Here is a 21041-nt window from a genome sequence, read left to right as displayed (position 1 = left end):
AGAAGAGTTTGAGAAATATCCAAGAAGGGTGGAGAGTATGGGTAGATAGCACATACCCCTGACGGTTGCCTGTCTGTGAGTAGGGGCCTACCTCAGAGCAGAAGGGAATGCACTGAGAAAATATTCAGCAATACTACTTACATGGGTCTTAGCCCCATGGCAAACTCACCACACTCCCTCTCAACTGTGCATTCTTAGCGAGGGCGGCCATCTATTCCACTTCATAGGTGAACTATTAGTTGTTGAATAGTGGGATTGGAAAGTGAAAAAAATCTCCCTCTTCTTATACATATACATGATGAAGCACAAAGCACACAAATGCTATACAAATGTCTATACCAGTCATATTCAGCTACCTAACTGTAGAGTTGATAGGCAATAGTACAATCCTGCATAAAGGCTATACACAGCTACACTGCTATGCACAGACATATACGTAAATATGCACAGCTGTCTGAATATATACAACTAAACGGCATGTCCCAAGTGGTAAAATTCAAAGGAGTTGAGTAAGAAAATTAAGGCTAAAAATACTTTTTTGACTTGATTATTTAAAAAATGAAGAACAAGAAAAAGTGTTGAAAGCCCCTGGTCTAGACCATCACTGTGTTACCAACAGCTACACATGTCTTCCAAGAGCTAGAAGTGTGTGGTGTGACTGGTCGCAGTGAAGATGCGCAGGGAGCATGAATCACACACGAGATTTCAAACACCCGGCAGGAAAACAGTATGTAAAATATCTTCTTAATAATTCTGTATTTATGGTACACTGGAATAATAACACTGTGGCTATCTTGGGTTAAATAAATTTCTCAAATTAAATTCCGTGTGCTTCTCTCTTCTCTCTGTCAGTCTGTCTGTCTGTCTGTCTCTCTCTCTCTCTTACACACACACACACACACACATACACACAAACACACACAGACAAGTGAGTCTCATGCTCTGTCTCTCATGGCAAGGCTACTCTGCAGGAGCATCAGTCTGCTCAAGGGAGGTGTCAGGATGACCATCCAGTCTTCCAACTCCCACATGATGCCTCGTAATCCCTTAGTTTGGCCCTGGAAGTGAACCATTCACCATGCAGTCTTAGCTGTTTCTTAACCTCTCCGAGCATCCACTTCCTCTTACCTCAGCCTCCTCTGAGTATGGAAATAGAGAAGCATACTCCAGCTGTAGTGTGCCTTGGGCCTGGGGTCTGGAGCCACTGTAGAATGGGAGGATCTAGGTTTCCCCAAACTCACTTGCTCAGCAATGGTAGCTCCATAAATAGCAATGTCACCTGCTGTGTATCTACTCCTAGGAAATGATCGCAGAGACAAGGTTAGAAAAAGAGACCTAATTGAGACTAGGAAGCTAGAGAGAAATGTTAGATGAATAATCATTTTAACCAAAAAATAAAGGAAAAAAACTATTGTTTTCTCTGGGAAAGAGAAGACATATCCCTTCACACCTCACCCAAGTGGGCTTTCACCAAACTGTCCCCTGATAAATGGGGACTCATAAACATCTCACAGTTGCTGCTCTGCTGGGTGGAATTGGTGCAGGACTCTTCAGTAAGCCCCGCCCCTTTATTCCTTTGCTTAATGTACTAGGGGAGAAAAATCAATTTTATTTTAATTTCATGAGGAAAAATGCTCAATGAAAGAAAAAATGCAATAGAGTGAAATTTCAGTCTGCAGCCCTCCACCAACCCAAAATGTGTGATTATGTAATAGATGGATTTCTCTTTAGAAGGCCTCTCTGATCTGGCCCCCTGCCTTTGCCTCTGACAAGGGGTTAGGAAACTCCACATTTGTCAGAGAAAACCCCTGGGGTGCTTGGAAAAATCAATCTAGCCTCAAGTCTTCTAATTTTCCCCACTCAAAGTCTTTTCCATCTGTGTTCCCCTTAATTTTGGCATCTTGGTCTCCAACATAACTAAGCAAGGGCTCTCTCCATATATCTGATTTTCTGGGAATATTTTCTTAGTGCAGGATTCTTCAGGGTAGAGGTTCTGTTCTCCCAGACTCAGGAAGAAAGACTGGCAACTCTTCACAAGGGAAGAAATATATAGTGTGAAGCAGGTAGATTCTAAATTTACATTTACTAGATACCAGGACTAGGGTTGTGTGTGTGTGTGTGTGTGTGTGTGTGTGTGTGTGTGTGTGTGTGTGTGTATGTGTGTGTGTCTTCCCTATGTCTTAGTTACCTCATTTGAAAAGTAAAAATAAGTATAGTGATCTCTTAAACCTGAGAAAACTAACTTAATTATATTTGGGAAATGCTTAGAATGGTTCAGAATTGTGTACTTTTTTTATTTTTTGGTCAGTCCTGGGCTTGAGCTCAGGGCCTGAGCACTGTCCTTGGACTTTCTCAAGGTCAGAACTCTACCACTTGAGCCTCAACACCACTTCCAGCTTTTTTCTATGTATGTGATGCTGAGATATCAAACCCGGGTCTTCATGCATGCTAGGCAAACACTCTACCACTAGGCCATACTTCCAGCCCAAGAGTTGTGTACTTTTATTCTTATAATACAGACAGTCCTGACGTGTTGGTTTTGATGGTTCCACTTAGTATATGTTGACTGACTGCACAGCGGTGCAAAAGGAGACTCAAAGAACTACTCCGTTGTTTTTGTTGTTGTTTTTACTTTCAGTAGAGCATTCAGCAAAGTTACATAAGCAAATCAATGCTGTGTTCCATAATTGTTACCCAACTGTAGGCAAGTGTTCTGAGCACATTTGAGAAGAGCCAAGCAGTGAGATTTGATAGGCTAGGTATATTGAGTGCATCTCAATTCATGATTTGTTCAGCTTATCATGGGTTTATTCAGATGCTACAAGTACATGAGGAGCAGAGAGATGGCTGCTCTTTTAGCTTCCAACCTTATGTCTCCATAATGTTCGGATTTAGTTGATAGAATGAGACTTAGCATCCGTTTTTGTATATTTACTGTAAAAAAATTACATTCAATGTGACTTTAGACCTTCAGAAATCTTGTAACATTAGGATGGAAAATTTACCACACATCCATGGATGCCACCAGCATGCAGAACCACAGAAGGTGACCAGGATATTAACACTGATGAATTCGTTGAGCTAAATAGCAGTATGGAATTTTGTCTTCTGCAAATCTAGGTGAATCCTACTAGGTATTGTGCCAATGTCCTTGTTCTAATTCAAGATCAACCCACAACCCTATGTACTTGATTGTTATTACTCCTTTGTCTCCTTTCCTTTGGGACAGCTTCTCAGTCCCTCCTGTGTCCAGGGATTTAGGCATCTTGAAGAATATTGATCAGTGACTTTGTAAACACTGCTTTATTTTTTTACTGCTATCTTCTTAGGATTAAGTTAAGACTATGCATTTTTAGCAGAAACCCTCCATACCTCCCCCCTAAAAAAAACTTACTCAAGTTCTCTGTCTTTCCTGGATCATTGTATCAATAGGAACCCAAGGTCTGTGTGTGTTTTCTCCTTTTTGGCAGTGTTGAATTCGATTGCTCAGTGAAGAGCGTAACATCCATTTGTTGAATCTCTACAATTCCCTTTGGGTAATCCAAAAGAAAATAACATGATATCTAAGAAACTCAGGTCCAATGGATGTGTGGTGTTCTAGTTCTACTGATGGTGAAAAAACTACCCCAAACTATAGTGACATAAAACAGTGCTATTGGGCTTGTAGATTCTATGGGCTAGAAAGAGCATGGCAGAGCTGGATGCTTTGAGCTTCCTGATGTCTAGATCTGAGCTAAAAGCACATACAAGGCCATGAAGTCTATAGAGCTAAGCACTGGATTTACTTGCTGGCTTCTTTATTCATATTCTGGGGTTGGAAGATGGGGAGTCAACTGAGCTGTGAACAGAATTATCAGCACAGGGTCTCTCCTCATACTTTATGCCCTCCTTACACATGGCTGTCTCAGGAACATCAGACTTCTTTACAACAACTAAAATGCCATCAACATGAATGTCCCCATACACAGGCAGAAGCTGCAGTTGTCTTTGACAGTCTAGTCATAGATGGCATGCAACATCTCTTCCTCCTCACTCTATTGGCCAAAGCAACCACAAGTCCTGAAAGACTCAAGACTGGTGAGATAAATTCTATATATTGACAGGAAGAATGTTTTAATGGCTTATTATATATTTTTTAAACCACCTCACATGGGAAAGGGAACACAGGGACTTTCTCCTTCATTAGGAGATTTACAAACTTGGACCCAAGAGAAGAGAAACTTATCCAAGCCAGAGATACCAGACAGGTGTGAGCCTGTCCAGCAGGGAATACTCTCCAGAACCCTCCTGGGGGAGGTATGTTCAGAGAGATTCAGCGCCAAGCCCTGGGGTCTGTCAATCTCTCTATTCTAGAATCTGGTCAGCCAGATAGATCAGGGGGCAAGGAAAAGATAAAGAATGTCAGAAATGAGCATCAAAATAATTTCATAATTCCAATTGTACTACATCAGGATTTGTTATATCTCCCTTCTTACTTTGTCAGCACTGGGGTTTGAACTCAGAACCTCATGCTTGCTAGGCAGGTGCTCTATCACTGAGCACCAGCCTTTTATTGCCTTGGTCATGTTTGAGACAAGATCTCTCTTTTTGACATACTCAGACCCTGATCATGTTTATGACAGACACCAGCCACTGATCAGAGCAGAGAAGCCCTAGGAAACTTTTGCCAGGACTGGTCTGGAACTTCCATCTTTCTAACCTCAGCCTTCAGCATAGGACCTGTTCATTCTTAATTCTTTATAGGAAAGAGAAAGGAAATTCAGTAAACCTAGAATTCTGCTCTGAGCCAGACCAGATGCTTGATAGTCATTGCAGTGTAGTCAACAGCACCCAGGCTTTGCTCCCCAGGAAGGGTCTCCCTGGGTTGCCTCTTCCAGGAAGTCAGGTGGTATGGCTTCAAGGTGCCCCTGTAGCTACAGACATGGGATCATTTCCTTTCTCTCGTATGCACGCATGCCTGAAACTGACTGGCTTGGAGTTAGTCCTGCAACTTAGCAAATTAACCAGGTTAAACTTAGCAAAACAGAAATCAGCTCAGTGAGAAGTTGGACAGCAAGCCACTTACATTCAGAAACCCAAGAAGTGTTGTTGGGCAGGCTAAAAAGCCATTGGGAATATCACTAGACAGACCCACCAAACAAGAAGGTTTCTGTGTAAATGACAAAAATCACAGTGCCCTGGATACCCCAGCATGAGATTAAGTGCTGAAAGGTGGGAGTAAACTTCATATTATTAAACTGCATTACGACAGTTTAGGAAAAAAGAGCTTAGAGCCATCCAAGGTGGGGGAGGCCCTGTTAATGGGACTGGTTCAGTGTGAAGCTGTAGAAACTGCAATGTGCAGCTCTCAGCCTCCTGAGCAGTTAGGATAACAGGCGTGAGCCACTGTGCCCAGCTTCCTTTTTTATTATTTGACCTTGGAATCACTAGGAAATGAGTTCAAGTCATGGGAAAGAGTATCATTTTGATTTAGCAAAACCTAGGTGGGTCCTAGCCTACCCCCACTGCAGCCTCCCCTCCACTAGTGGTGACCACATAGACCAGAGCCCGCACCTCACAGGACTGCAGCCAGGACTGTCTTAATGTCAATCATGGCCTGTATGGGGCCCTGAGTTGATAATGCTGGGGAAGGGGGGTGAGACAAGAGCCATCCTCCCCCACCATACACACAGAGAGAGAGAGAGAGAGAGAGAGAGAGAGAGAGAGAGAGAGAGAGAGAGAGAGAGAGAGAGAGAGAGAGAGAGGGAGAGCGCCAGATGCTGTGCCTCTGATCCTGAGGCTCTCAGCTTTAGGGAAGAGGAAAAGCCTGTCAAGCAGCCACTAGGCAGAGCTTTCCTGGCCATGTGTAGTCTTTCCAGAACACTTAGGCTGGGAGGGTACAGACCCAGCTTTGAACCCTCAACACTTTTTTTTTATTTTTATTTTTTATTGTAATTAGTAAAAGGGTTACATGATATTTGCCAGATAGAAGGTGCATTAATTCACATACATTGATACCCTTTCACATGTCTTGGTACCCGTATCCCTCCCCCCCCACACCCCCCACCCGTCTTGGTTTTCCCCCCTTGCCTATCAAATTTCAAATATCCAAATACAAATAAATTCAATAAATCAGATAACAAAGTGAGATGCTATACCAATATGAGATAACCAAGGGACAGCAAAGAAGATGAGAGACAACATAGTACATTAAGGACAACAATCATTCATTATATGGCTTTTGTTTCACTATCCTGGAGGTCCTTTCAATTAGCTTCACATTATATGTCCTTATGTGTCAAGATTTTGCTCTATTGCAAATCTCTGCTAGTAGAGCCCAAGGTTTCTACTGATTATGACGAATGACCCTCAACACTTTGTGAGTGGTGAATCTGGGTTTCAGCACAGGTGCCACACAATTAAACTCTGCAGTTTGCCCTGTGCTACACAGCTCTCCTCTCCTGAATGGCAGCAGATGAAGACTCGGCCAGTGATGACTGTTTCAGGTCAGCCCAGTAATTTCTGGTAGAGAAAGTCATTGTCCCCCAGGCCTGACTGACTCCATGCATCAGCTAGATTTTATCCCTGCTTTTCCAGAGGCCTCATCTCTCTCCATGCAAGATGGCAGCTCTCAGTTCACCCCTGACCTTGACCTCAACCCCAATCCTTTCAGCATCTGATTGAACCCAAGCTTTAGTTGTCATATGACATTCAGACAACTAAACCCTACTCCTTCTGTCTTCTGCCCACCCATCCCCATGCCTGAGACCGAATTTCTCTTCATTGAGCATGCATCACCTGTAGATCTTGCTAACCACTGATTCTGGACCTGACCTCACATTCTGATCCACAAGTCTGTGATAGTTTCACAAATCTGTCTCTTTTCATGATCCTTGTTCCTGTCTTGTCTGGGAGCCAGACTCTTTTAAACCATAGCTATGGATCTGTGTTCCTCCATAACCAATCCTTTCTTTTTACTGCTCTGTAGTATCCTCAGGGTAAAAATCTATGCACTTGCAAAGTCATATGAAGTCTTCTACGAACTGACCCCAGTATGAATGCCATACATAGTTGCATAGTTTGTGTGCTGCACAAATTCACACCACCCAGGGAAGGAAATCTATTAAGTGCTGGGCTGTGCCTAGAAGGAAGAATCTGACTAGACACTAAAAACAGTCATTATCTTGTCTTCTCACAAAAGTACCCTTACTTCACTGACATTCAAGAGTCTGAGATTTGAGGGTTAGAGACTGATAGATGCCTTTTACTCATTTGCACAAAAGAATTTCTTAAGTCAGTAGTGATTCTCCTATTTCCTCCATACTCCAGTGTCCCATCACTCCTTCCTATCATCTTTCACCTGGGTAAACACCTTGACAGGCTTCCTGGCCCAGAGACTCAAATCACATTGCTTTGCTATCTGGTTCCAAGAACCACCTTTCCTTCCCTTCCCTCCCCTGCTCTGCCCTCCCCTCCCCTGCCCTGCCCTCCCCTCCCCTTCCTTCCTTCTTTCCTTCCTTCCTTCCTTCCATCCTCTCTTCAGAATGACTATCAACTTTTCTCCATATGGCTGGGAATCCAGCCTAGGGCCCCATACATGCTAAACAAACTGTCCACAGCTGAGTTACATCCCAGTTCCAAACAGTGATCTAATGTACCTTTGCCCAGGCTCTCAGTGGTGGCAGCTACTTTGCTGCCTGGACTGAGTTTCTTTAGGCTGTTCAGTGTACAGCACCAGCCAAGCACGTACTCAAAGGCTAAATGAATATTTGTTGGAAGTGATGTAATTCTGCAGTCTAAAAGAATCACATAGGTGCCAGATCTCAGCTTGACAATTTCTGTAGTTTCTTAAACATCTTCTTCCAAAATAATTTTACATGTATGGAGTAGTTGCAAAAAAATAATAATACAGACAGTTCTATACTACAGGCAAACTTCCCCTCATAGTAACATCTTCTGTAGCCTGGTGTATTTTGGAAAACAAGACATTCCCAGTAAGGCATTCCATTGACCAGACTTATTTTGATGATTTTCCCCCATTTTTTTCTACAGCTTTCCTTTCTCTTTCCCAAGTAGCAACTGGAAGGTTTTGTCGGGTCTCCCATGTCTGCATTCGGTGTCCATTTTTTTTTACCTCTTTGGCTTTCTAAGACCTTGATGCGCTGTAGAAATGCTAGTTGAGGTTCAGGTTGATTTTCTTTCTGACTCCCATTTGTAATGGGAAGAAGATGAGAGAGTATGTTCCCTCGCTGTCATTCATTCCTGGAGATGCATGGCCTTTGCATCTGATATTTCTTCTGACATTGCAAACCTTGATCCCTTGTTTAAGGAATGCTCATTCAGTCTCTTAACTTCCAAGCTCCTGTGGTATTTTGTTGTTGTTGTTGCTTTGTTTGTTCGTTTTATTTGTTTATTTTCCTCCTTTCCATACATCACTCAGTCCAGGTCAGCTCCAGGAGAGGGGGAATCAGGCTTCATCTCCAGAAAGAAGATTTTCAATGTATTTATGGTTTTAGGGGAAAATCACAACAGTATCTCCTAAGCTTGGGGGAAGAGAGTTTGAGGCAATGCAAGTGGTTTCTCTTCAGTTTCAGCCCTGATTTTGGCATTCCTCATGGACCCGCCTGCCTTCCTGTCATCGTGGCTATCAGGCAGATCTGGTTCCCTACCATTTTCTCTTCCAGAAAGCCTTCTGTAGCACAGGTGGCCTCTCACAACATCTCTGCTCTTCCTGCTCTGTGCTCAGAGTCCCTGCTTCACCATCTTCAGTCCTAGCTGTCCATCAGAATGTCCTGGGTAGCTTTACGACTGTGTCTATACCCTATGCCCTGAGCCTTACACATGATTTATGAAGAGTGGACCTGGTGCTCTGGGCCTTTTTTTTTTTGTGGGTCATGGGGCTTGAACTCTGGGCCTGGACACTGTCCCTGAGCTCTTCAGCTCAAGGCTACTGACTTACCCCTGGACCTGTGTTGTCCCTGAGCTCTTCAACTCAAGGCTAATGGCCTACCCCTGAGCCACAGCCCCACTTCCTGTTTTCTAGTAATTAGTTGGAGATAAGAGTCTGAAGGACTTTAGTGCCTGGGCTGGCTTTGAACTGTGAACCTCAGATCTCAGCCTCCTGAGTCTCTAGGATTACAGACATAGCCACCATACCCGGCTGCCTTTTATTTTTAAAGGTCCTCTGAACATTCTGTATTCCTCTAGCAAGCAAGACAACTGACCAAGCCTAGCACTTATATCACTTTTCTGGGAAGCTGTGTCTCTGGCTGTGGCCAAAAAAATTTCTCCCAGATGCGTCTTTCTCAAATGCTTGGCTCCCTGAAATATCCATCAGTGTTTGTGTTTGCTCCAAATCAGAAGCTGTGTTTTATTCTCCTGCCCCTTCCCTCCCCAGAACCAGTGCAGTGCCCAGCAGGAAGCAGGGAAGCAGAGCATCAGGGTGCAAGAGCAAGTCAGTCTCCACAGAAGCAAAAAGCAATGGCTGGCTACACCAAAGCGCAGGTCCCTGAGAGCTCTGGCTGCTCACAGCCTTAGCCATACCCAGAATCACACAGTGGGAGCAATAGCCCTCAACACTTGTCTGTTGTACTTGTCCTCAGTGATCTAGAGCAAAAGACCACCATGACCCTGGCTCATGTGCTCCAGACATCTGCGATTCCTGCTGCTCTTCGGGAAGGGCAGATTTCAGCTGTATTTTTAAACATCCAGGGAGACAAAGAGCCCATCCTGAGCTTCCTAGCCAGAGCTCACCTTGACCCGTCTTCCTTCCACACTATTTGCTTCTGAAGCCACCCAGATGGCAAAAATTATGCTTAGGATCCTTTCCCAGTACATCTTTTGAGCTTAAAGACACACGGCTAACACTTTATCCAATGGGTGGGCAAAGCCGGTCTAGTTTACCTCTGTTCTACTGAGTCTCTAGTCTATCGAGACTTTGAGTATGAGCTGGAAAGGTAAGAGTAGAATGATGGATAATTTCAGGTACTGGCCCAGCCTAAGAGTTTGACACGGAGACAAAAGTATAGTAGCTAGAGGGAGAGATGCTAAGTTAGGCGGACGGTTCTGGAACATCAAGCTCTAGGTGACAGATTTAGACTCACTTTCCACAACCATCATTGTTGCCAGTACAGTCATTCAACCTTAGATTTTTAGTTCCACTTAATCATTTGATTTTACACCATTATGATGCATATGCGAAACACCCTTGTCAGCCATCTTTGTATAAATTTATAACGTGGCAGAACCACGCTGGGGTTTCTCCATTGAAGTCAGCCTGTCATGGGTGATCTCTTTGAAAGACTGGGGTTCTGCCAGACCATCCAGGCTGGTATCTCTGTCACATAGGGACTCTGATATTCATGTGTCAGCCAAGAGGTGTGACAGTAGGAGAGGGAGAGGTGGCAGAGAGCTCAGGATGCTTTTTGCCACCCAGGGGTCCTCGCAACTGTGTCTTTGGTGAACCTTAGTTTTTCTCAGTTGAGGAATAAAAACGATCATGAAGAATAAGCACCACTATTTTTAGGGTTAAATGAGATGACTTTTATTACATGAGGCTTTCCAGGTCTTAGAACCTGGTATACATGACAAGATGGTGTTTTTGTCATAGCTGCATCTTCCAGTGGTAGGCTCGTGTATGTGTCAGTGTCTGTGTGGTGTGCAGGTACTAGGACTTGAACTCAAAGCCTGGGCAATGTTCCTAAGCTTTTGTACTTGAGGCTGGCATTCTACTCCTTGAGTCAGAGCTCTACTTGTGGCTTTTTGGTGGCTAGATAGAGATGAAAGTCTCACAGATTTTCCTTCCTGGACTGGCTTTAAACTGTAATCCTCATATCTCAGCCTCCTGAGCAGCTAGGATTACAAATGAACGCCACTGGTGCCTGACCCCCACATTTATTTTATGTGTGTTATTCCAACGGATTTCCCCTTTGCACCAGCTCCTAAACAGAGATTCACATTGCATTATACATTTAGGGCCACCACATTATCCCATTCCATTTTCTTCACCTTTCTTCTTCCCCTCCCCAGCCTGATCCCCCACTAACTTTGTAAAACTTGCAAGTTAAATTTTTCAAAGACTGTTTCTGACAAAGCAGTGGGAATTAGATTTGGTGAGGCCCTTCATAAAAAATTGAAGACACGCTATATTAACATACATTGATTTATTCATAGTGTTTCATTACAAGCAAGTGAGGATCCTGTAATACCAGGAAAGGTTAGGAGAGCAGGGGAGAGCAGTATATTATATTGACAGCTCCGTGGAAATTGAGTCGCGTTTGGATTGAATTTGGAGCGTAGGAAAGGAGCTGGCTAGTAAATAAGGCATGAGTTTTACTTCCAGTGTCTGTATATCATTGTAATACCATCAGCCCAGACAGGGGTCTGGGACCACATTGTGAAAGAATGCCGAGGACACCCTTTCCCAGTATGCTTGGGGCCTAGGCCACAAGTGCAACTCTAACCATCTCCCTTTTCCTGTTGCTTGGAAACCAGCATCCAACCACACTTACCCTTATTGCCCTACATCTTTGTCTTTTCTCACCTCAGGCCTTTGCTCAGATGGCTTCCTCTTCCTGGAACTGAAAGAGAGGAGGAGGGGGGAGAGGGAGAGGGAGAGGGAGAGGAAGAGAGAGAGACAGAGAGACAGACAGACAGACAGACAGACAGACAGACAGACAGAGACAGACAGAGAGAGAGACAGAGACAGACAGACAGAGACAGAGGGAGAGACAGAGACAGAGAGAGAGAGACAGAGAGAGACAGACACACACACACACACACACACACACACACACACACACACAGAGAGAGAGAGAGAGTCCTCTTTTTCTCCTCTGACTCCACCTTCCTTGATATGTGCATTCTATTCTATCCCTAGAGAAATGCTGTGCCCTCTATCTTGGTTTGGCATTGCTTGGAAGACCCTAACATAAGCACTTGAGGCTGGCTAGAATACTGAAAAGTATTAAGGATCTTAAGAAATACATCATGGGAAAGAGTAAGGGAGGCAGCCCATGATTATTGTGTTTTCAAGCTTTTTTTTTCTTCTTCTTTTTTACTCTGAGTAGCAACAGGAGCTAAATTCCTCAAAGGATTATGGGAAAGGCGGCCACTATCACCCTCCCTTCCCTCTCCCAGTCTCTGGAAGAGCCCTAGCCAGAAACTGTTTTTAAGCACAGAGAAATGGAGACTTGTCCACGGTTTTTGCCTCTGCCTGGGGCTGAGGTAGACAGGAAGGCTGTGAACAGAGATCACCAGAGTAACTTCAAAGTGGTGACCAGAGGCATGGTGATACACATACCTAGTGTCTGCTTGCATAGAACCGGCACTCAGCAGCCTCTCTCCTCTTGCACTCACTCTGCTCTGGGCCAGGTCTGGCTTCTTTCCTTGTGCGTATGGCACACATCACACCACCACCACTACTCCAGTACAGGAAATGGAAATTGTTGGGTGCCACCACTGGACAGAACAAATGATCTGTTTGATTGTTCTATAAGTAGGAGGCATTTTTTGACTGAAAATAATGATGTAAAGCAACTGTTGAGCTGGCTGTCCTGTCCCTAGAATACTGAGAGTAGGGCCTGACTTCTCCTTTGACGCCTCCCTGAAACCACAGAGTGTGGAGACACATGTGTGAAAGAGCAAACTAGAAGATGAATAGATGGGTTCTCCTGTTAATGACCTGTGCCTACAGGCCACGCAGTGCAGGATAGAGCAGTAAGCACAGGCTTTGCATCTAGACCTGTGGTTAGCCCAGTGTCAGGGATAGATTATGGAATAAGTGCAAGAGTGGGTGATTTGCAACCTGTTTAACAATGCAGATTAATGTCACAAACATAATATGAAAAGGAAGACAGGCAGGAGAAAGCACATATGCTATGGGATTGCATTTCTGTCATGTTCAAAAAACAGGCAAAACTAGAACGAAATAGAATCAGTTTGGGATGCAGAGAGGATGGGAAGAAAGTACAAATGACAAGTCTTGGGTCTGGAAATGTTCTTTATCTTGATTGCATGACTTATAAAAACCTGCATCTAGTTGATATTTCTCTGAATGTATTTTATTATTATTATTATTATTATTATTATTATTATTATTATTATTTGGTGCCAATACTGTGGCCAACTCAAGGCTTGGATGCTGTCCTTTAGCTTTTTCACTGAAGGATGGCACTCTACCACTTGAATCATAACTCCACTTCTGGCTTTGTTTGGTTGTTTACTAGAGGCAACAGACAAAATGTCTCACAGATATTTTGCTCAGGCTGGCTTCAAACCACAAACCTCAGATCTCAGCATTCCGAGCAGCTTGGATTGCAGGAGTGAGCCATCTGCACCTGACTTAATAATGCACATTAATAAAACACATTTTAATGTTCATGATAATCACAAATATAGTAGGAGAAACTTTTAGAATAACCAGTATTTTACCTTTATTCATAAAGCTTGAGACTTCAAGGTATCAACAGAGGAGTTGGAAAATATATTTTACTTTAGCTTTAGTCAAATGACTATTTATGATCTGATTTCTTAATTTATGCATTTGAAGTCCTTTGAGTTAGGACTTTTTAGGTATATAATTAAAACAGTAAAATAAATAAATGTAACTCAGCAATGTGATTTAAGAAGAAAGTTTTATTTCCTGGATAAGACATAGTTTATTGTCTCAAATTTGAATGTTTTCTTATAATGGTAAATTATCTAAAAAGGATATTTGAAGTATCTTGAGTACTTCCTACCCCCCCAAGACATTAAAACATTGCAACCTTGCATTAACTTATCTTCTATTTGAATTTTGCCTTCTTGAACATCATGCTTTATTTATTAAGTTGTTGTGTGAAATCCAACTCTATGTTTTGGGAAAGTAAGAGTATTTTACTTTTAATGAATGAGAATATACTGTTAAAATAACCCACAATCCTTAAGTTTGTATTTGCCTATTATGTCATTGCTTATCAGTTTCCTGAATTCATTTAATGCATGAATCAGTAAATTAAACAAAGACATTTTAATGGAACCAAAGAGATAAGACAAATTACAAAACCCCTATCAAGGACAGAGGATGAGGTTCAGTGGTAGAACACTTACTTACCATACCCAAGGCCCTAGATTTGACATAGCATTGCAAAAAGGAAAGAAGAGAAGATGGAGGGAAGGAGGAAGGGAAGGGAGAGAAGGGACAGAAGGGAAAGAAAAAAACCCTAGTAATTTAAACATGTGGCACTCTAATTGTGATCTACTAAAGCAGCACCATGCCAACACCAGTTAATTATTTTTATGGATGAGTAAGTGTAAAACCTGAATGATCACTTGAGAGCTTTTATACTTGAACACTGCAAACCACTCTATGTCATCGTAGAAGACTGGGCCTGGTATCTCCCAGTAGAGACAGGTTGGTTAGTATTGAACTCACAGGCTACATGGTGGGAAACGTGATCTTAGATGGTTACCTATCTGCAATAGATTGGAAAACACAAACCTTGGCTTTCACAATAGATTGGTAGTTAGAAAAGTGTTGATTTCATGAAAGTTACTTACAATTAAGTTTGAATTTCTCCACCAATAACATGAGAATGACTATCCTGAGTCTCCCATGTCACACACAACACCCCCTCCCCATACTGGGTGGGGGTGTTCTGCCGCATGAGCCACACCTCCTAGCTTTTTACTAGGTAATTGGAGATAGGAATCTCAAGGGCTTTCCTGCTTAGGCTGGCTTCAAACTGTGGACTCTATCTCAGACTCCTAAGTAGCTAGGATTATAAGCATGAGCCACTTATACATGGCCTCCCTCTCTCCCTCTCCCTCTCCCCCCTCGCTCTAGTTTCTCTTTAAAATCAGCACATCATAATTGTCCATCAGGGTTTCACTGTGCTATTTTCATAAAACATATAAGGTGCTGTGGCCAAATTCATTGCTTTTATTACTCTCTTCTCCCCCTTTATCCTTTTATTAAAAAATGCAGTGGATTTTGTTGTTCTATTTTCATACATTCATAGGAAGTATTTTGCGTGATCTGCATTCTTAACAAATGTCCATAATTCATGTCAGGTGGCCCCATTTGGACCCACCTGTCCAATATGGGTTCACTTGTCCCAAGTGGGGGAACACTACCCTTGGTATGTGACTGATCTAAAGTGAGGTTTGCTGTAAGGGTTAAATACACACCAGATCTGTAAGGCTTCGAAGGAATAACAGAATGTGGCCTATTTCATTAACTAAATCATGGGTTGCAATGATAGTATTATGGATATTATTGAGTGTAATAAGATCTATTATTAAGATTAATTCACTTTCTTATTCTTAATGTGACTTCTAGAAAATTTGAAATAATGCCTGGGGCTCCAATTTTGATTCTTGATTAGACAGAGTTACTGTGGTTGTTGGCAGTGGAATATTCAGAGCCAGGGCATCTGTAAGGCGGACAGTGTCCGTCAGCTCCATGGAATTCACTGATTCAGCCCCCAAGCCCTCTTCTTTCCTACCCAGTGAGGTAACTCTCCCCAGTTTTCTGCATGGGATACTTAGGCATTGCTTGTTACCTTATCCTGCAGATCAACTACAAGGCTGTGGGCTCATTGGACCCAACTGCTGACTTGTCCAGCCAGAGGGGCAAAGTATTCAAACTCCGGAATGAAACCCACCACCTCTTTGTGGGTCTCTACCCAGGGACTACCTACTCGTTTACCATCAAGGCCAGCACAGCCAAGGGCTTTGGGCCCCCCGTCACCACTCGGATTGCCACCAAGATCTCAGGTATGGCTTTCAGAAAAAAAAAAGAAAAGAAAAGAAAAGAAGACTGTCTCCCCTCCCCCATGCCAGCACCCTATCACCCCCCCATTCTGAAGTTTTATGAGAATAAAAGGAAGAGAGTCCATTGTCATTGTGTAGTAGCAGAATAATGCCAATGCCAATGATACAGTCCCTTGATGGTTACTGCTGTGATTCCATGATGAACGTCTATCTAATAAATGAGCTTCCTAAAGCATAACAATATTAATTACACGGCTTTTCACCAAATAATTCTCCACAGGTTTGCATTAAGTAATGTGAACACATGCGTACTAGAGAGAGAGTGAGAGAGAGTGAGAGAGACAGAGACAGAGTGACACATACAAAGGGAGATGATAGACAGAAGAAGATTGATCAATTGATAGATAGATGATAGATATAATAGATAGATGAACACAAAATTGTTTTGTAAATTTCTTTCAAGTAGTAACTTTTTTCCAGTGTAAGGCACATCATAGGTACTCAAAAAATATCTGATGAATGAATGAATGAATGAATGAATGAATGTGGACCGTTCCACAATGGTCCAAGATAACAAACTACCTCTACCTCTAAGCCAGGAGATGGTGTCAGAACACTACTTTCCCACTTTCAGTCTACAGAGTATTTCTGCAATGTTGGTCTAGGTGCACACACATTTTGTATGTGTTTTGATGTTTTCTGTAGCATAATGCTTCCACTTATCCTTATCCCATAGCCTGTGTTTCTTTCATTATAAGTTCTGTCAAGTGAATGGACATAATTTAATTAAACATTCCTCTGTGATTGGATATATCTCGTACTTCCATGTTTTCCATAAAACACCACTTCAATAGACATGTTACAAACTAAAGTTTTAAATCAGTGGTTGGGATTATAACTTTAGGATTAAGTTCCAAAATTGAAAACTGGGATTAAAGGGGATCTGAGTCCTGATAGCTCTTAATACAAATGGCTAAATTACTTTCACAAAGGATTAAATGCAGTCACACTCCTGATGTGGAGAAGGTTCTCGTGAAAAAAAAATGGCATAACTACTTCATCACTGCTTCCATTTATATCTAAGTGCATTTACTGAAGTGAGCTCTGCTCCCATATCTTCATTAAGTATTTCTATTTCCCCTGTGTATCTTTATTCCATGTAGAGGAGGAAAGTTTTTAATGCATCTTACCACCACCTTCTCCAGGTTTCCTCACTCTCTGGGAGCTCCCAGGCAATTAGGAAGTCAGAAGTCTACTTCATTTATTTATATGTATTTGTTTGTTTATTTATTTATTTTTGTTGAACTCTGGGCCTGGGCATTATTCCTGAGCTGTTCAGCTCAAAGCTACCACCCTACGCCTTGATCCACAGCTCCACTTCCCATTTTCTAGTGGTTATTTGGAGATAAAAGTCTCACAGACTTTAGTGCCTGGTTTGCGCCATGAACCTCAGATCTCAGTCCCCTGAGTAGCCTCGGCGCCTAGCTATCCATACCTTTATAGTCATCTGGAAAGTCTTTGCGGATGACATCAAGGTGAACAAGGTTTGAGGCCTGTGCGAGCTCACCTCTGATCTCTGTTTCCTACTCAGCTCCCTCCATGCCTGAATATGACACTGACAGCCCACTGAACGAAACAGATACGACCATCACCGTGATGCTGAAACCTGCCCAGTCCCGGGGAGCCCCGGTCAGGTGAGGAGCTTCTCCAGTAGTTCTCTGCACTGAAACATGAGAGTGGCAATGCCTATAGGCAAGGCAGACCAGTAAGCCATACTTCCTGAAACTCAAGACGATCAGCAGCCCCAAATCCAATGCGGAAGGGAATTTCTGAGCCCGGATCTTCTAAGCCCATAATTGTGTAGCCTGAGGGAGCGTGCTCATGAGACCTGAGACAGCCAGGGAAACAATGTTGGAAATCACCATTGTAGACAATGTAGCTTGTTGGGCTGGGAGCCCACACATAATCCTCTGGCGAGATCACCACAGTGAGTGACGCTGACAGACAGACAAACAGAATGGCAGACTGACTGAATTTTTCGTAGGACCTCCTTCTAGGTTTATTTTATTTTTTCACTTCAATAAATCCACTTGCGCCACAGCACCACTTCTAGGTTTTTCTGGTTAGTATATCCGAGATAAGAGTCTCACAGACTTTCCTGTCCAGGCTGGCTGCAAACCACGATCCTCAGATCTCAGCCTCCTAAGCAGCGAGGATTATAGGCGTGAGCTACTGGTGCCAGGTTGAGCATCTCCTTTCAAACAAGGGCTGCAACATTGGCTTGGGGTTTTGCTCAGGAGTCCATGCTGTGAGACCCCAGCTCACTGAAATGATGAGTGTGGTCTAGATTTCAGATTGGTTCAATTCAATTCAATAAGCAGGTGTGGTTGGTATTTCTATGTATCATGAATGAGGGATGTCTTCAGTACACAAAATGTATACTCAACACATTGTCATTTACCGTCTCTTCTTGGCTCATTGACAGACCTTGCTTAAATGTTTAGAATGTGGAAGTACACTTAGTCATAAACAAGTTAAGTCGTAAAGGAATGCAGACAGTAACTGGGGAGACAGGGTCACAAAGCCATGCTTGCTGTTACAGAGCTGTGTATGGATGATAATGAGCACTCAGAGAAGTAGATTCTCAGGGGAGGTGACACTGAACTGTAGTTTTTACCAAGTTGCTAGTGTCTAGTATAGGCAAATACTTGGAGGAAAGAGGCAGATGGCTAGACTGAGTGAGAACAGCCAGGCCTAGGGTTGAGTTTGCTTTCTCTGAAAATCAAGGTCAGAATGGTGGGTTAAGGTCGATGCATGTGTGAGAAGCTCAGGCTTCCTGGAAGGCCATGAGAAAGCACTGGGGCATTTTATGCAGCAGCCTCACTCTGTATTCCTGGAGGCTGCTGATATGCTAGCCTGGAAAGGAGTCTGAGAAGGTCCTAATCTTCACTTTTCCAATCTGTTCCTAATTCTACCCAGAGATCTCAGGTAGTATGGATGGTCTGACCCAATCTGAAGACTGTGCAATGAATATCCTCTTTCCACTGATGAATCTACCAGCCCCGCAGCAGGTGGGCAGATGTCTCTGGCTCATCTGGCTCATCTTACCCTAGAACCTGTCTGGCATTCTATGCGGTGGTTGTTTTAGGTCTGTGCTAAGCCAAAACAGATGCTGGCTCAAACCTGATTTTCCTCAAGTTATTTTGATGCACGTCCTTGATTAGTTTTCTCTGCATTCAGTGAACCAGCTTCTTTGTCAGATGGAACTCTAGGCTTGAATGCCCAGTGTCATACAGTTGGAAAGGCTGAGTTAGAATGCAGAACCTTTGGATTCTGCCAATTTACATCTTCTTTCTTGACCAGCCATCCTTACTCCCTTTAACCAATCTCTCCTCCTAGAAGCCTTAGCCAATGCTTCCAAGATAGCAAAAGAACAACATAGAGTAGCTTGCCCAAAATTGTACAGAAAATTAATTACTGATCCAGTGACTAGCCTAGATTTGCCCCCAAGTCTCTGATCTTTTAGGAGTAGACAGGAAGACAAGGCTATCAAGCTTTTAGGAAGGGGCCTCATCCAGCTGGCATCCCATTGCATTGCCCACCATCATCACCTGCTGGGCAAGGATTTAATCCAAGTTCCTTAAAGTCCTCTGGCTGTGTGTGAGGCCAGGGAAAGTATGAATTCAGTGGTGGTGAACTTGGAACATGAATCTCGCAGTAACCTTGCTGAGCTTGTCTCTCTCCTCTCTGATATCAAGTTCTCCTTGCCTGCAAAGCATGCATGGTAACTATTTATTCACCAAGGCTGAGTAAAACAGGATAACACACAGAGGCAAGAGGGCCTGAGGACAGCTCTGCCTTACTTACCTTAGAAAGTCTTCCCAATGTTAAAGGGAAGGGCTCCTCAGAAGAGCCCAAACCAAAAAAATGCCTGGGAAAACCTTTCCAGCTCCCACAAAGGCCTTCTGCTTTTCCTCTGAGCCTCCCTACTCTCACTTTGCATATCTGTTTAGCAAGCCCATGCATCCTTAAACTACCCTAAAGTATGAGGCGGGAGAATGAATGGAATAACTGAGTAGCAGTGAGACTGGTAGGGAACAAAAGCAGTTGGACAGCTCTGCAGAGCAGACACGGGTATTCAAACATCAATGGGGCCAGTGGGTTCTGGTGGCTTGTGCCTATTATCCTAGCTACACAGGAGTCTGAGATAGGAGGATCAAAGCCAGGCTGGGCAGATAAATCTGAGGAACTCTTATCTCCAATCAACCAGCAAAAACCCAGAAACGGAAACATAGCTTACTTGATAGAAAGAGCCAGCTATGAGTGAAAAAGCCAAGTGAAAGTGGGAAGTTCTGAGTTCAAGTGTCATTACTGGAACAGCAACAACAAAAAATTCAATGAGCTGAGTATAGGTGGTTTATACCTGCAATACTAGCTGCTTGGGATGCTGAGATCTGAGAATTGTGATTCAAAGCCAGCCTGGGCAGGAAAGGCCATGAAAGGTTTAGCTCCAATTAACCACCTGAATACCAGAAGTAGAACTACGGCTCAAAGTGGTAGAGTGCTGGCCTTGAGTAAAAAAGCTCAGGGTCAACACCCAGGCCCTAAGTTCAAGCCCCACGAGTGACCCACCAAAAAAGAGATCTGTGTATTGCAACCCCTCGTACCTATTGTTCATTTAGCCCTGGCCCATAAGCCAGAACACAAGGAAGTTATAACAGAGCCTACTAGCTTCCACTTAGTGAGCAGGCACATGGCCTGTGTCATTCCTGATCACCAGGCAATCCGTATCAATGCCACGTTTCAGTAAAGCTCTCTCCATGTTGCAGATACAGACAGTGAGATACACAGAAGACAGTCCCTCAAACAAACAAATGAAACAGGTAGAACTGAAGCCCGGTTCTGACCCTACCACCTCCCAGGGAGGAAGGGAGACATGACATATCATGCTGACATTTCCATCCCCCGACTTTTTTAATTTCCAAAAAAAATAAAAAGAAAGGAAATGTCACTGCTCAAAGGGGAAGTAGTTGGTTGGTGTCTGGAAATGTCTGGCTGCTGTGCTTTTCTAGGTTCTGGTTCAAGGTGGGTAGGTAGACACTTTGTTTCTGGAATTATCTTCAAGACCGTGGTTTGGGCATTTACCAAGAAAGGGTAACCAATGCCACGTGTGGTTTTCAGGACAATTGTAATGACTGGTGGACATACTCTCAACAAATTTCAGCTGACCTTGAACCCAGGGCCTGATGCTCTGAGAGGCAGGAGCCTCTCTGCTGAGGGGAAGAGCTGGGAGGAGCTGGGAGGAGCAG

The 21041-nt window shown here is 43.3% G+C and overlaps 1 protein-coding gene across 1 annotated transcript in view; it reads left to right on the top strand.

The window, feature by feature from the left end:
* Positions 1 to 21041, top strand: part of Ptprt (protein tyrosine phosphatase receptor type T) — a 679440-nt gene that overhangs the window by 417543 nt on the left and 240856 nt on the right. The window contains exons 9-10 of the mRNA XM_090352716.1: positions 15534 to 15735; positions 17324 to 17426. Of these exons, the coding sequence (XP_090208842.1) occupies positions 15534 to 15735; positions 17324 to 17426 (305 nt within the window). The remainder of the gene's footprint in view (positions 1 to 15533; positions 15736 to 17323; positions 17427 to 21041) is intronic.

Source organism: Megascapheus bottae, chromosome 18 (genome assembly GCF_031878675.1).
Source record: "Megascapheus bottae isolate mThoBot1 chromosome 18, mThoBot2.hap1, whole genome shotgun sequence".
Classification (NCBI taxonomy): domain Eukaryota; kingdom Metazoa; phylum Chordata; class Mammalia; order Rodentia; family Geomyidae; genus Megascapheus; species Megascapheus bottae.
This window is presented reverse-complemented; position numbering and strand designations above follow the sequence as displayed.